This window comes from Phocoena sinus, chromosome 2, assembly GCF_008692025.1.
Source record: "Phocoena sinus isolate mPhoSin1 chromosome 2, mPhoSin1.pri, whole genome shotgun sequence".
NCBI classification, from domain to species: domain Eukaryota; kingdom Metazoa; phylum Chordata; class Mammalia; order Artiodactyla; family Phocoenidae; genus Phocoena; species Phocoena sinus.
The window spans coordinates 166,979,048-166,994,030 of NC_045764.1; the positions used below are offsets into that span (position 1 = coordinate 166,979,048).

At 56.9% G+C, this 14,983-nt stretch overlaps 1 protein-coding gene across 6 annotated transcripts in view; it reads right to left on the minus strand.

Moving 5' to 3' along the window:
• ITPK1 (inositol-tetrakisphosphate 1-kinase) overlaps positions 1-14,983 on the minus strand; it is a 164,244-nt gene that overhangs the window by 56,701 nt on the left and 92,560 nt on the right. For all 6 annotated transcript variants that reach the window (XM_032622611.1, XM_032622612.1, XM_032622607.1 and 3 more), the window contains one exon: positions 12,751-12,876. Coding sequence is in view for 4 of the 6 variants with exons in the window: in XM_032622607.1 (XP_032478498.1) it covers positions 12,751-12,876 (126 nt within the window). In the remaining 2 variants the exon portion in view is untranslated. The remainder of the gene's footprint in view (positions 1-12,750; positions 12,877-14,983) is intronic.

A 14,983-nucleotide genomic window follows, 5' to 3' on the forward strand; every position in this document is an offset into this window, starting at 1 on the left:
ATCAACCCTCGTTTGTATTCCAGAGAGATCTCAGGTGTCTGTGCGCCCAGCCTGAGGCCTCCCAGACAGCATGAGACCAGGGAGGGTGAGAGCCCGTGATGGGTGTGTATGTGTGTTTGGGAGGGAGGGGGTCACCTCTTCAGCCTCAGAGCGGCCACATCCCACCCACCCTCACTGGGGGCTCGTAAGTGGACAGAGATGCGGGGGTGACTGGTGATAACAGAGTAGGACAGGGTTGCCACATGGGGGAGCGGGTGGGAGAGCGGGGAAGAGGAGGGGAGAGAGGGTTTCTGGAAGCCAATGACGTTGAGCCACGAAGGGTCACAGGCATGGGACGCGTGAAAAGACATTCCAAAAGCAGAGGCATGGGGTGAGGGGCCCGCGTGGCTAGGTGGACGTAGGTGAAGACAGGCGGGAGAGGCAGCTGGAGACAGACCAGCCAAGGGGCTTGGACTTGATCCTAAAGCAACAGGGTCCCGAGGCGGGGAGTGACGAGCCAGCTCTGAGCTTGGCGGTGACCTGTCTAGAGGTGTGCAAGGCTAAGGGGCCAAGCTTGGAAGGGACGAGGCCTGGGCAGCGTGTCAGGCGCAGTGCCGGCCTTGGGGGCACGTGCGCCGGGCTTCGCAGTTCAGGAAGGACAGAGATGCTGCCTGACCTTTGGCACGATACTGTCTCTGATCTGGCAGAGCTGCTGAAAGGAAAATGACGATGCAATTTGCCCCTCAGCCTATTTTGCTCTTCAGACCCGTTATTTAAACCCACGAGCTCAGGCCCGGGTCGTCAGGACCTTGCGGCACAGGCAGTACAGAGGAGAAAGGTGGGGTCTGCACGAGCACCAGACAGGAGCAAGGTGGCCCAGACACTGCCCCTCCCAGGGCCCTGAGTGCCCCACGGAAAAAAACAACAGGATGAGGATGCGATTGCTAGGGTCCCGGCACTCTCCGATTCTCTGCAACTTGGCCAAATTCAACCGATTAGAAACACCTCCCGAAGTGGTGGGACATGGGCCAGCACTTGCTTGGAGGGAGTGTTATTGGCCCAACTTCTGTGGAGAGAAATTGGGCAACAGCCAAAATTAAGACTACATAAATTCAGCGTTTCTATTTCTAGCTATTTATCCCACATAATTCCATACACGTGCACACAAAGATATAGGTACAAAGATAATCGCTGCAGCATGTTTCCGAAACATGATCAGAAATGTCCTAAGTGTCTATCAGTAGAGAAATGGTTAAGAAAAGGATTTAAGGCCATTTAACGGAATACTATGCAGCCATTAAAAAGAATAAGGCAGCCTGAAGGAAGGACTGATATGAAATCATTTCCAAGAAAGATCACACAGAATAATGGCTTTGTGTGAGGACGGGAAGACCGTCTTCGCTCATGTACATGGAACTCCCCTAAAAAGGCTCTAGGCTGCTGCAGCCATGGCCGCCCCCAAGACGGGGATGCGCTGGACGGGCAGCAGGGGTGGGAAAAGGCTCCTTTAATTTGCTGCATGTGCACGGGTTACCTACGTCAGACGGCAGAGAGCCAGACGGAGGGGACATGCGCAAGGCCATGCCTACGGAATCCACCAGAACCACAGTGCATGAATAGGCTGGTTAAACTCCCTGTCCCGGGGGCAGAAGGTGGGAGAAACACTGGAGCGTTTGGGGAGCTTCTTGGGAGCAGAACGCCAGCAATAACGCCCCCACTGTCCCTGCGGGTGAACAAAAGTCACAGAACCAGGGGTTCAGAAGAGACAAGAATAGGTTGGAGCAGCCAGGCGCCAGGCTCTAGAATGAACTGAATGCGACCTGTGCCACTGACGGAGCAGGGCGAAACCCCTTCCAGATGGGGGGTGGGGGGAGGGAAGCAGGGCACCTGTGGAGGCGGGGCTGGGCCCCAGCATCTTGGGTGTGTGACTTGCACACCCGCCCCAGTGTGCCCGGGTCACAGACACCCCCATCCCGTCTCCAGGCCGGATGCCACCCACGACTGTCCATCCGCATGAGTCATCTTCCCAGACGGTCTGCGGTGACACGCGCCTCGCTCAGCCATCTAGGAGAGAAAACCGGGGTCCCCGTGGGGACGACACACTGTGGTTGACAGAGCCACAATAAGTCCATGAAGAAAAGCAATCCCATCAAAGTGTAACCCTGAACGCTGAGGAAGAGGGGGCGGGGAGGAAACGGAACACTTTACCATCTGAGACAACAAACACCTTCTCCCCCGCTTCCAGGCCCCCGACTAGAACAATACCTCCCTTTCTGTCCCCAGACCTCAGCACCAAACTTATGTGTTCTCCACCTCCCGTCAGCGGGAGGCTGGCAAGGTGCCCGGTCAGGCTGAGCACCTGACAAATGTCACATGCCCTGTCACAGTGCCACGGCACTACTCAGGTCCTCAGGCAGACAGAGACCTCGGCCACACACCACCTCCGGGACTGGGGAGGGATCTGCAGGGCTGGGTGCCAGCCAGGAGAAGGCATCTCCTCACCGGCTGACACTAAACCAGGACAGGCTGGCCTTTCCACTCAGGGGTCACTGTCGGGACCAGAGGGGGTCCCAGTGGTTATGTGACCAGGTGTCACAGCCAACAGCTGAGCAAAGTGAGAAGTGGACAGGGGCTGCCTGGTCCCAGCAGCTCGGTTCCGCCCCGGCTCAGCAGCAGCCCCTCACTTCTTAAGCACCCGTCTTAACCATGCGCGCCTTCTCCACACACCTGTCCAGGTGAGCCTGGGGAGCGGCCCCTGCCTTCAGGCTGCTTCCCAGGACCCCGGCCACAGGCCGGCTCTGCCCGCCCAGCCGGGGCCACAGCCCTCCAGCCAGAGTCAGACTCCCAGTTCCCAAGGCAAGCGCAGGCGCCCGCTCCTGCCCTGCTGGGTGAGCAAGGCTACAGCCAGGACTTGGGGCACCCCAGCGCTGCTGGCGGGGAGAGAGGAGTCGTCTGGAGCCACAGCAGAGTTCGCAGTGTGACGCTGAACTCTGGGACGCGGGGCCACTTGGGCCGGGGGAGGCCTGGGCGCCTCACCCCTGCACGAGGCCACCCCGCCTTCCCGGCCTCCGGCCGCAGGAGAATAGAGAACAGAGACAGCTACTGCTGCCGGCCGTGACCCTGGCAATGACCCCTAGCGCTGCGACAACGGTCTCACTTCCTGCTGCACACCCTCAGCCCTCTTCGAAGCGGCAGCCAGCGCACCCTCGGTCCGCACATTCTCCCGCCACTGCTGCGCTCAGCTGCACCAGCCCATTCCAGGTCCGCAGGCCTCTCTGCGCCCGTCTTGCCAAGGGGCCTGGCAGACGTAGCCCCCTCGCCTGCTTCACTCCCTCCCCCTGCTCACTAGGCCTTTTAGGCCTGGCTCAAGTGTCACCTCCTCAGAGAGGTGATAACACCCTCCCTGTTATCACAGGTCTTGATTTTTCTTCTTCCTAGAACTTACCATAAATGGAGACTATGGTGCTTTTCCTCCATTTACTTGTGTTTCCTTAGCATCAACCCTGCCTCCCCTATAGCCACACACACACACCCACACACTCACACACACCCTCACTCTCACACACTCACACACACACCCTCACTCACACTCACACCCTCACTCACACCCACCCACCCACACACTCACACACACACACTCCGTGGGGAAAGGGGCTGCATCCACCTGACCTGTCTTATTTTTTGTATCTGCGATGTCTTTTAGGATTCCTGGCACACAGCAAGTGCTCAATTAAGACTTGTAGAATGGGGCTTCCCTTGTGGCGCAGTGGTTGAGAGTCCGCCTGCCGATGCAGGGGACACGGGTTCGTGCCCCGGTCTGGGAAGATCCCACGTGCCGCGGAGCGGCTGGGCCCGTGAGCCGTGGCCGCTGAGCCTGCGCGTCCAGAGCCTGTGCTCTGCAACGGGAGAGGCCACAACAGTGAGAGGCCCACGTACCGCAAAAAAAAAAAAAAAAAAAAAAAAAAAAAAAGACTTGTGGAATGAATGACACAGTGGTTATTTGACGAATGATCTCATGGATCAATGGAGAGACTGCGAGATACTGGCCAGGTCAGGGGCTAGAAGCCAGGGAGTGTGTGAGGCCTGAGGCAGGGGGCATGGACCCCAGCCAGCGTGGGAGGGGCTCACAGAAGGTCCTTGTGGCTCACTCTGTCCGTCTCCAGAGGACGGAGGTCAGCGGAGGCCCAGCCCATGGCCCACCAGAGCAGCTTTACTCTTGGCTGGTGAGAGACTTTGTGATTTATTACACAAAGTCAAAAGAAACCACATGGGCCTTTATCGTGGGCACACAGACCACATGGGTGGCACAGAAGCAAGTCAGGAAGTCATGGCCCCAATGAAGCCAGGAGGAGAGTGGAAGACACCTTCCTGCCGTAGATGTTCCTGAAATAAAGAACCCACGGGACTACAGACCTCTTGGTGGGAGTTCCCAATCTCCAAAACCCAGATACTGGTACTCGAGGAGCCCAACACGTCCACAGGGCCGAACTAAGGAACCCTGAAATGTGTATACACAAGTTTTCCCTATGACTTTGGGAAAATGTATTAGTAGCAAACATTAGTATTTCTAATACCCAGAAGACCTCCAACCCTGAGCTGTGAAATGGTGACTGTCCACGCACACACAGAGGGACCACGGCCAGCGCGCCGGGTGAGCTCAGGCTTCCGCGTGGCCGTCCCTCCCACCGCCCCACCCAGTGCTGTACAAAGTCCATCTCTGCTCTGGGCAGGTAACAGGCAGGGTCATAAAGCTGTGCGTCTTCCTGGGGGGCTGGCCTCCCCCGCCACAGGGAAAGGCCCTGCAGACACTCAATGGCCCTAAATGGCCCCAAGCTCCCTGGGGCAGAATGAGAGATTCACAGCCACTGCCCGCTGGCCTGGCCTGGACGCACAATGGGTGGATTGTGTGGCCACTTCCGCCATGGGAGGAGGGGCCTCGTGACCCAGGGCAGCAGTCATGGGGAGGCTGACCTCACAGCCTCCCCAGGACAGGATCTGTCCTCGGGCCAGGGCCACCAGATCTGCCCAGCTCTGCCTCCCCTGGCCTCTGCCGGCCAACATTTTATCACCGTGTGGCAGCAACGATGTCAGAGCAATGCTAGACAGTGACCGGGAACCACTGGCTCTCAACCCTCCAGGGCTCCATCCGCTGCCTGCCAAAGCCCCTCCGAAGCATATCTGAAGAGAGCACAAGCCGCCTTCTTACTGATTGGCTGTAGGCAAGTGATTTAACTTCCTTGGGCCTCAGTTTTGTCACCTAAAAAAAAGGGGAAGTAATTCCATCTTTCCCATGGATTGACATATAAGTATCAAATGAGACAGATACAAGATGTGGAGTGCCCAAGACAGAGAGGGCCACTTGGGATGTGCTCGGGAAACGGTGGCCTCTCCCGTAGCTCCATGGTGACGACCTGAATCATTCCCTGCTGATCAGGGCTCTGACCCCCGCCCAGAAGGCCCACATGCCACCAGGCACTGCCCCCAAGACAGACAGAAACTCACTTAACTTTTGATAGGTTTAGATGTCATCTTCTTAATCAGATTAGAAAGCCTCCAACAACAAAAACTGTTGTTTCTTCTACTTGCCCTCTGCGCCTACAGCACACAGTACAGAGCCCCGTGCTGGCAGCTGCTCATAAACATCTGAGGTCGACAGGGTTTGAGTCAACACAGCTGTGAAATCATTTCGGAGCCAGAGGGGTCTCGGAGTAAAACGGAGCTGTGGTCTTGGAGGTGATCGCCGCTGTTCACGGCAATGGACTTTTGGATTGGGTACCACTGCTCTCAATGCCACCGTCTTCTGCTGGCATCCTGGCGTGTTCCTGGCGTGGCGGGCGGAGAAACCGAGGCCCAGGTGGGTGAGCTGGTGAGCGGTGGAGCCAGGCACAGTATCCAAAGTCCCCCTGAAGGCCACCCGGCCCTGCCTCTACGGACAGTCCATATTTCCACCCCCCTGTCACAGAGCACAACTCTCACTTGGGGACACTTTCATAATCACTGTCTCACTGACTTCTCTAAGCACTCTCAGGTTGGCTGCAACCGACAGTCACAGATAAGGCTGCTGGACTATCGTCATGGTATGATAACAAGCCAACACAACTGAGTGGTCACTAAGTGCTCCAGCTGGGCAGAGTGTCTCACACGTGTTCTCACACGCCAGGCGCTAACAGTAAGAGTGGTGAACGCTTGCATGCACTTGGGGCCGCGGGCATCATGCATGTTAACGTGCTGAAGCGTCTTTTTTATTTTTTAGAAGAAAAGGGCCCGGTGTACTGTTTGTTCACCATGTTCGGCTCCCCGGCCTGCAGGCGGCTCCTACTTCCCTGATCCCTGCCTGGAGGAGCCGTGTGGCCACTGAAATGTTAGGAGTCCCCAGCTTGTGTCACTTTGGGGCAGAAGCTAAGAGCCAGGACGAGCTTCACTGAGGTCTCTTCCCTCGGCCACCAGGACCCATCAGCAGCTGCCCGTCATCCGGGTCCCAGACGTGCAGCAGAGCTCAGCCAGCCCTCGGAGGGTGTGCGGTACAGGGCAGAAGGAGGCCTGTGCTGGGGCCCGGGAGCTGCTCGTTACTGCGGCGCGGCCGAGCCAATCCCCACAGAACGGAGAGGGAGGGGTCTTGCGAGTCACCCCCTCCGATGTCCTCCAGCATCTCAGGAGGACACTGGAGCCTGCAGCTACACCGCCAGGGAGCGGCGGGCCACACGCGGGCCCGCTTCCTGCCCCGGGGCCGGGCCCCAGCAGATTCTCAACTCACGCCTTGAGGATCACCAGTGCTCTGAGGGCTGGACACGTGTTAACGTACTCAGTCCCTCCACAGTCCTGGGAGGTGTGGACGACAGCTGTCCACTTTTTATAGATGAGGGAACTGAGCACATGCCAAAGGCCAGCCAGCAAGCAGTGGGGAGGCCAGCTCTGAGGCCAGGCAAGGGCTCCAGTTATCAGCGCCCAACAGTCTGGAGGAGGAAAAAGGCAAATCTGAGGGCTCTAGACATTTGCACACAGAGTATAAGGAGGGCTCCAAGGAAGATATACAAGTGTTTGACAGACATGCAGAAAGATGCTTGACATTATTAGCTGCCAGGGAATTTTTAAACCAATTCAAAACTACAAGATACCATTGCACGCCCACTAGGATGGCTAAATCAAAGTCAGATAAGCGTCGGCAAGGATGTAGAGAGACTGGAAGCTTTATATGCGGTGGGGATCTAAAATGGTACAGCCACCAGGGAAAATAGTCTGGCGGTTCCTCAACCGACCACCTGCCCCAGCAATTCCACTCCTGGGTGTATACCCCAGAGAAATGAAAACACACGTATGCATAAAAACATGCGCATGAATGTTTCCGACAGTGTTCTTCATAACAGGCAAAAGATGGAAACCACCGAATGTCCACCAGCTGATGACTGGACAGACACGATGCGGTCTAGCCATACACTGGAATATTATTCAGCCGTGAAGAGGAAAGAAGCACAGATTCACGGTACAACATGGATGAACCTTAAAAACATTATGCTGTGGGAAAGAAACCAGTCACAAAAGATGGTATTGTCTTTTTTTTTTTTTTTGGCCTCTACACATGGCCTGTGAGATCTTAGTTCCCCAACCAAGGATTGAACGCGTGCCCTCGGCAGTGAAAGCGTGGAGTCCTAACCACTAGACCACCAGGGAATTCCGAAAGATGGTGTATTATATGATTCCATGCATATTAAAGTCCAGAACAGGGAAATCTATAGAGACAGAAAGTGGTGGTTGTCTATGGCTGGGGTGGGCGGGAGGTGACAGTTAAAGGGTACAGCGTTTCTTTTTGAGGTGATGCAAATGTTCTAAAACTGACTGTAGTGATGGTTGTACACATCTGTGGATACATTAAAAACCACTGGATGGTACACTTTGAAAGAGTGAATTTATGGTATGTGCATCTCAATAAACTTGTTTTTTAAAAGGATAAGGGGGGCTTCCCTGGTGGCGCAGTGGTTGGGAGTCTGCCTGCCAAGGCAGGGGACACGGGTTCAAACCCTGGTCTGGGAAGATCCCACGTGCCACGGAGCAGCTGGGCCCGTGAGCTACAAATACTGAGCTCTGCGCGTCTGGAGCCTGTGCTCCGCAGCAAGAGAGGCCGCGACAGTGAGAGGCCCGCGCACCGCGATGAAGAGTGGCCCCCGCTTGCCACAACTAGAGAAAGCCCTCGCACAGAAACGGAGACCCAACACAGCCAAAAATAAATAAATGAATAAATAAATTTATAAAAAAAAAAAAAAGGATAAGGGTAGGGGGTAGGGAGCTGGGCTACTGAAATGCTACTTCCTTTCAGGTAATGAGGACGAAGAACCAATGTGCAAAGTGTGCGTTCTCTGCCGACATCCCCGCGGCGAGGGAAGAGCACCCTCCCAGATCCACTTCATACAACCAAACAGCTGACGGGACCCGAGAGGTGAGGGGGGCGGGGCATCGTCCTGCACGGGCCCAGGAGGGCCGGGCCGGACCGCTCAGAGGCTGGCCTGTCACGGCTGAGCAAGAACGCTCAGGGCCACAGGGGCCCTGGAGTGAGGAGGGGGCACTGCTGAGCCTCCAATGGCATGAGTCCCTCTCCATCTCAGAAAACTGCCAGGTTCCTATGACCACAGTGTCCCCACTGCTCGGAGTTCATCCTGCACTGGTAATTCCCCCTCCTAAGCAGGGCCTCTCGTTCCAGTTAAATCTGATCTTATCGCTCCCACCCTGAGCCTTCAGGATAAAGTCCAAGCCCCACAGCCTGGTGTGAAAAGCACTCTCTCCAGCCTTATGGTCCTGCAGGTCCCCACATCCGAAGGGAGGTCCACAGGCACCCAAAAGGCGGCGCTGTCTGCCTCGTGAGCCCTCCCCGCCCCCGCCCAGCTACCCACTGGAGCCACTTTATCCCTCCCCTGACCCGCATGGGCGCCCTGCACCAGCCCCGCACCCACGACGCTCTTTCACCTCACAGACACGTAGACGTGTCTCCTACGTACCAGGCACTGTGTGCGGCAAAGGGGACACCCGGGGAGCTTGAAGCAGACGTGATCCCTGCTCCTGCTGAGCTATAACCTCCAAATGGCGAGACTGGCAGAAGCAACCAGTAGAGAATGACAAACTTCCAAACGGAGGGAAGGAAAGGTGCAAAGTTTTAAGGGCCTGGGACAGACAATGTGTCCTAAGTCAGGTAATCAGAGAGACATCCCTGAGGAAGGGACACCTGAGCTGAGAGCTGGGGGTGGGGACGAATTCCAATTAAGGGAACGTCCTGTGCAAAGGCACTGAGGTGGAAAAGAACTCAGAGCTTGAGCATCTGCTGCAGGAGGGCCAGCAAGGCAAGGAAGGGGCGGGTGGGACAAGATGAGGCTGGGGAGGGGGGGAGGGAGGCCGCGGCCAGACTGCAGGCCTCACAGGCCACTTCAGAGGCTACCGTCTTCACTATCATCGCGATGAAAAGGTGAGAAAGTTTTTAGTCAGGATGAGCGGGGATCAGGTCTGCGCGTCTGCTAGTGCATCACCCTGGGGTCTGCGAGTGCAGTTCCTGGTTTCCCGAGGCCTCCCCTCCGGGCTGGGGGCTCCTGTGGACGGTGGTCAGCAAGCAGTGTGCCACTTCAGAGGAAGCTGTCCCTGTGGTCACACAGGGGGTCCAGGGGCCATCTGGGGGACACTTAACATCCTTCCAGCTAATGAAGATGGGGAGAAGAGGTGACAGTTTAGACTCGAACCTCCTCCTTCCGAGTTCATTCAGGGAAACCCCAGGAAGATCCACCTAGACGGCACCACCTGACTCATGGAATACAGTCACCATAACACTTCGAACAATTCTGGGGCAGCAGCAGAAGGGCCACCCCCCTCAGCCCCCGGGCCACACCTGACAGCTGGCCCTGGATGCCACAGTGAGGAGGTTCTGGTCGCTCCCCTGAAGAAGCAGCTCTAGAGGCCACGAAACCCTCTCACCACCCCAGGGGACCTCTGTCCAGGTCTGTTCCCTGATAACTGAATCTCGGGCAGAGCCTCGGCGGCACCAGGCTGTCGGCTCCACGAGAACCTTGGCGCAGAAAAACAACTGAATCATCCTGATTATTCTCCACGCCAAGCCCTCTTGAGGCCAATATTCCTTTTGGTGGGGGGGTGGGGGGAGGTGGCAGCTTGGGAGTTGATTTCTATGGCAACCAGCTTTAGTGATCTGCATAAGCTCCAGACACACAACCCCCAACCTGTCCACAAGGGCAGCCAGAAAAAAAGCATAACCTCTCAGCTCTGAGAATTCCTGTCCATCCCTGGGTCCTGGAGGTTTAATGGAAGCATCCCATGGGCAGAATGCTCTAGGGCTGTCAGAAACATCTCAGAAGCTCATCTATCTTGACCCACACAGCCCCAAGCCACTTCCCCAGGGACCCGAGTATCGCCTTTGGTGAAGGCCCTTCGAGCTGAGCCCCTTCTGGGGCAAACCACCTTTCTCTGTTTTCTTACAACAAAATGCAGAAAGGCCAGCTTTGCAAACCCAAGCCCGGGGACCTGCTTCCCAGTCTCTGAAATCTGAACGTCCTTCTGCCTCTCCTGACCCTGGGCCCCTCCCCGCACCTAAGCCCGCGCCTCCCTGTTCATGTCCCGAGAATAAATATTAAAACAGGAATCTGAAAACAACGGCACGGTCAAGGTCAAGTGTCAGTCTATGGCCTGGCTCTGAACTTGAATCTCGTATCTCGCGCAGGGTGGGAAGACCAGGTCAGCGCCGACAGCCCGGGGCCCCGTGGCAGGAGGATGGCCTGCGTGCTGCTGAGCAGGCCTCACTTGGCACCTCTCGGTCCCTCTCTCCACTGGCCCCTGCCCCTCTCCTCTCTTCTCAGGGCCTGTGCAAAGTGCAGCCTGTCACCCTTGTCCCCAAAGGATCGTGGTCTTCTCAAAAGAGGAAACATCCCGGCCTTAGCAGATATCCGCTTCATGCTCAAGCACAGACGGCAGTGAAAATTTATCCCGGAGATACTGAGGCTGGAAGGTTATCCTGAGGTCACCTCAGGCATCTGAGGGCCGGCTGCTGTGTGTGCCCTGGGTGGGACAGACTCCTGGGACCCAGCCGACACCTCCCTGGGAAACGCAGCCGGTGGCTGAAACCCTTGAAGCTGCACGTCCCCACGTGCCGCCTGACATGCTCTCCAACCTTCTCTGCACAAGAATAGGAACACAGGGGACCAAGTTCCCCTTTAGTGCTCAGCCACCACCTGCCCTGCGCCGTGGGCTGTGGGTGTGCTTGCGGGGAGCAGGCGATGGGAGGTCCCCCAGGGGTGGTTGCTCCTCCCTAACTCCCAATCCTTTATCTAAGAAAGTAATGACACAGGCAGTAGTGGTGGGAGCAGCTGTAAGAACTCAGCAAACATTAGACACTTCTACATACTCAAAGACATTTACTTCTCACAGCCACCTGCCCACCTTAAGAAGTAGGACCTAGCAGCAACCCCATTTTACAGAAGAGGAAACTGAGGCTCGAGGGGGTCATGTGATCACACTGGTATCGACCACCAACTAAGCACTGGCTGGGGCCTGAGCACCGGGTGAAGCATTTCATACGCATCGTGTTGTTTACTCTTCCCAACACGGTATGAGGTTTTCCTGGTACTAACACCATTTTACAAATAAGAAAACTGAGGCTTGGCGAGCTCACAGAGGAGCCCAAACACGCCTTTCCCCACGGCCCCCCAGCCCCATGGAAGCGGAAGAGACTTCAGGTTGCTGGCCAGGCAAAGGCCCTGCAGGGCACCACGTGTGGACAGCGCACCTCCCCACTTGTGTGGGGGAGTGGGACAGGACACCAGCAGGGCCACAAACGGGCCACCAGGGCTCATGGGAAGCGGGAATCTGCGAGAGTTGGTCAAGAAGGGGGCGAGAGCCACAGGGAAGTGAGGGAGGCTGAGGCCACCGACCCTGGACACATGGGGGAAGAAAATGCTGTCAGCAGGAGGGCTGCTATGTGGTGATGAGAGTCCCCTTTGTCCTGATAAAGAAAGACAGGACGTCAACCCTCCGGTTATCACACACTGCAAAGCGCTGGCTCGAGCATCCCTCCCACAGGGAGGCCCTCTCTCTCGGCTGCATTTTCACTGATAACGTGACCTTGTTTTTCATGACCCCTGAGCCGCTTTCCTGAGGAATGAATCATGCTCTTGTCCACAACACAGAAAACACAGGGCAAGTCAGCAGCGGCAATGGCAGCACCTCCCAAGGTGGTGGGCGGGTTACCGTGGGGTCAGGACCCAGGCTACTGGGGAAATGGGGAAGGGAGAAGGGAAAAGCCAAGAAGACTTGGTCCCAGCTCAGAGATGGGCACTCAGGGTCAAAGACGTGAGCTCGGAGAGGGGTTCTCCACCAAGGCAGGACTCAGGGGCCAAGGGCAGCCGCTCCAGTTCAAAGGCCCTTGGGGGTCCCTTTCTTCAGGGTTGGCAAGAGGGTTCCGCCCCTGTGCCAACTCAACGCCTGTGGCTGCGGCTGTGTGTCGCTGAGGACGTAAAGGCACGTGCGGACTCTGCAGTGCTCAGATCGGTAAATCAGGTCTCTAAGCGTAGAGGGCAGAGCGGGTTCCAAATATGCCCTGGTTCAATCCCGTCTCGCCTCCGACGAGACGGAGGCCCCGGCAGGGAAGTGCCCGACCACAAGCCCATGTCTTCTTGGCAGTGGCAGAGCCGTGTGTACAAGCCGTGTGTACACAGTACACGGCAAGGCAGCTCCACGGCTTTAGAAATGCACAGAACCACTCCCGGCCTTCCGCCTCACCCCTCCACGCACCTGGAACCTGTGCACCAGCTCCAGGGACTGGCTGTCGTTCTGGTCGGCTTCGAGGATGACATCGGTCAGTTTGTGGATGATGACGTCCAGGGGGCCCTGCTCCTCGATTGGCCGGCTAAGGTTCAGCTACAAGCGGGAGACACAGAGAAAAAGAACAACTTCAGCTCCTGAGCCCGCTGCCCCGTCTATGCCGTCTCCTCTGCATGTCCGCATGGCACGGAGAGGGGGCAGGAGGAGGGCTGGCACTCGTGGGACAGGACGGGACGAATGGGATGAACTCGCTGAGGACCTGGAGCCCTTCCGGGGCAAGCCCTGTGTTTACACTTCTGTCCCCGAGCCCCAAGCGGCCCGGGACACAGAAAATACACACGTGGAATCAGGGTGACGAAGTTTTCTGTGGATCAAGGGAGAGTCACTGTGAAAGCATTTACTGGCCACACTGCAGCTGCCCTACCACCAGGTTTTTCAGGTGGGGACACCAGGGTTCCAGGGAGGTCAAGTCCAATGACTGAAGTCACACGGCCAGACCTGAACTGAGATGCAAGCGGACACTCTCTCCACAAAACTACACACAGTCTCGGCAAAGCTGTGATCTGCGCGAATCTAAGAGCTGCTGCTTTGAGAGACCAGAAGCTGGCACTTCATACTGAGATCAGGGCCTATGATGACAAAGTGAGGGGGCACCGGGCTGCCTGGGGTCCCTGAGGCACGGCTCCCCTGGGGGGGCGTGTTTATTTTTTCAAGAGCGTGGGGTTAGGAAGATCAGGCCCCGGGGGTAGCCAGAGCTGCTGGCTGACAGACAGTCGACATCACCTGACCCCCAAGACAGGAGCACCTGCCAACAGCCGGGGCCGCCTGACACCGAGCTTCCTGACTGGCCAGATGTCTGCCGCCCGGCACGCGGCCGCCACCAGCTGCGTGGCCCGCTCCCTTGGAGGGGACGGCGCCAGCCCGGCACCTGGCTGACCCCCTGGGTGGCCTCAGCAGAGGCCGGAGACGGCCACCAGCCCCATCCCTGCCCTCAGCCCCACCCCCAGGGGGGCCTCCCTCTGGGATTCCCAGCTGTTTGTTTCAAAGTCGTTCATAAAGAAATCATGGTGACAGCTCTAGGCAGACACTGTGCTAAAAACGTATGTCCGTTCATTTCTTTTCATTTTCAAACCACACAGTGAGAAGGAATCCCACAGACACAGACTTCTGAGACCTGCCTGGGACCTCACGGTGAGAGGGCAGAGGCAGAGCTGAAGCCGGGCCTGTCCCACGCCCCATGCCTGCCCTGTGCCACGGGACGCTGTCGTCTACAGCCACGACCACCCAGCTGCCTTGTCCTCTGGCTGCTGGCCGAGTCCGGCCATTTGGAGGCACCAGCAGAAGATGGGAGAGGGGCCTGGGTGTTTGCTCCCACCGTCCCCACTGCGCAGGGCAGCCCCTCTCCCAAGACCACCACTGTCCCTAAGCTCTTCCTTCCCCTAGTCCCCTGAGGCCTGGGGTGGTGACAGCCCGCCATTCTTGGGGTGCCTCACCACCTCCCGCTGGCTCCTTTGACCCTGCCCATACCTTGCCATCCTCCCTCATTTAAACTCTTTTTCCGTTAAGGCTTCGGAATGTGCCAGCTCTTTTCTGCTGATATCCTTAACTCCTCTTTTTTACTGTCTGCCAGGAAAGATGTTAAGGGATTTTACCTATTTGAAAAAATCCCATGGACTTCACCAAAAGAAAATACTGAAGGACACCGATCCTTCCCCGTGGTGACTAGCCTGTGTACAAAACAGCAAAAATGAGACCAGCTGAGAAGGCTGTCCATCTTCTGGGACTCCTGGACGGGGAAGGGAAACGGCATTTGTCCTCACAGCACAGCCAGGAGCTGGGGGTGATGGTCCCCCTTCACAGACCAGGACACCTAGAGCCCAGGAGGAAAAATGACCGGGCAAGGTCTCGCGGGTGGGAGGTGGCCCGGCTGGGGCCTGGACACACAGTGACACCAATGGGCTCGGCCCGCAGCCAAGCTGCTAGGTGTCCTGGGGCCTGTGCAAAAGCCTAGCGGCATCCCTGGGCCTCAGTTTCCCCTAGGATAAAAAACAGGAAACTCCGAGGACCTTTCTAGTTCTGTCCGCGGATTCATTATTACATTCCCATCCAACTCCACTTCCCAGAATAAAACAGAATTGGAAGGAAGGCAGAGCAGCCGGTGGGAAGTGGGAACACGGGCAAAGGACAGCTCATTCTCAGAGGT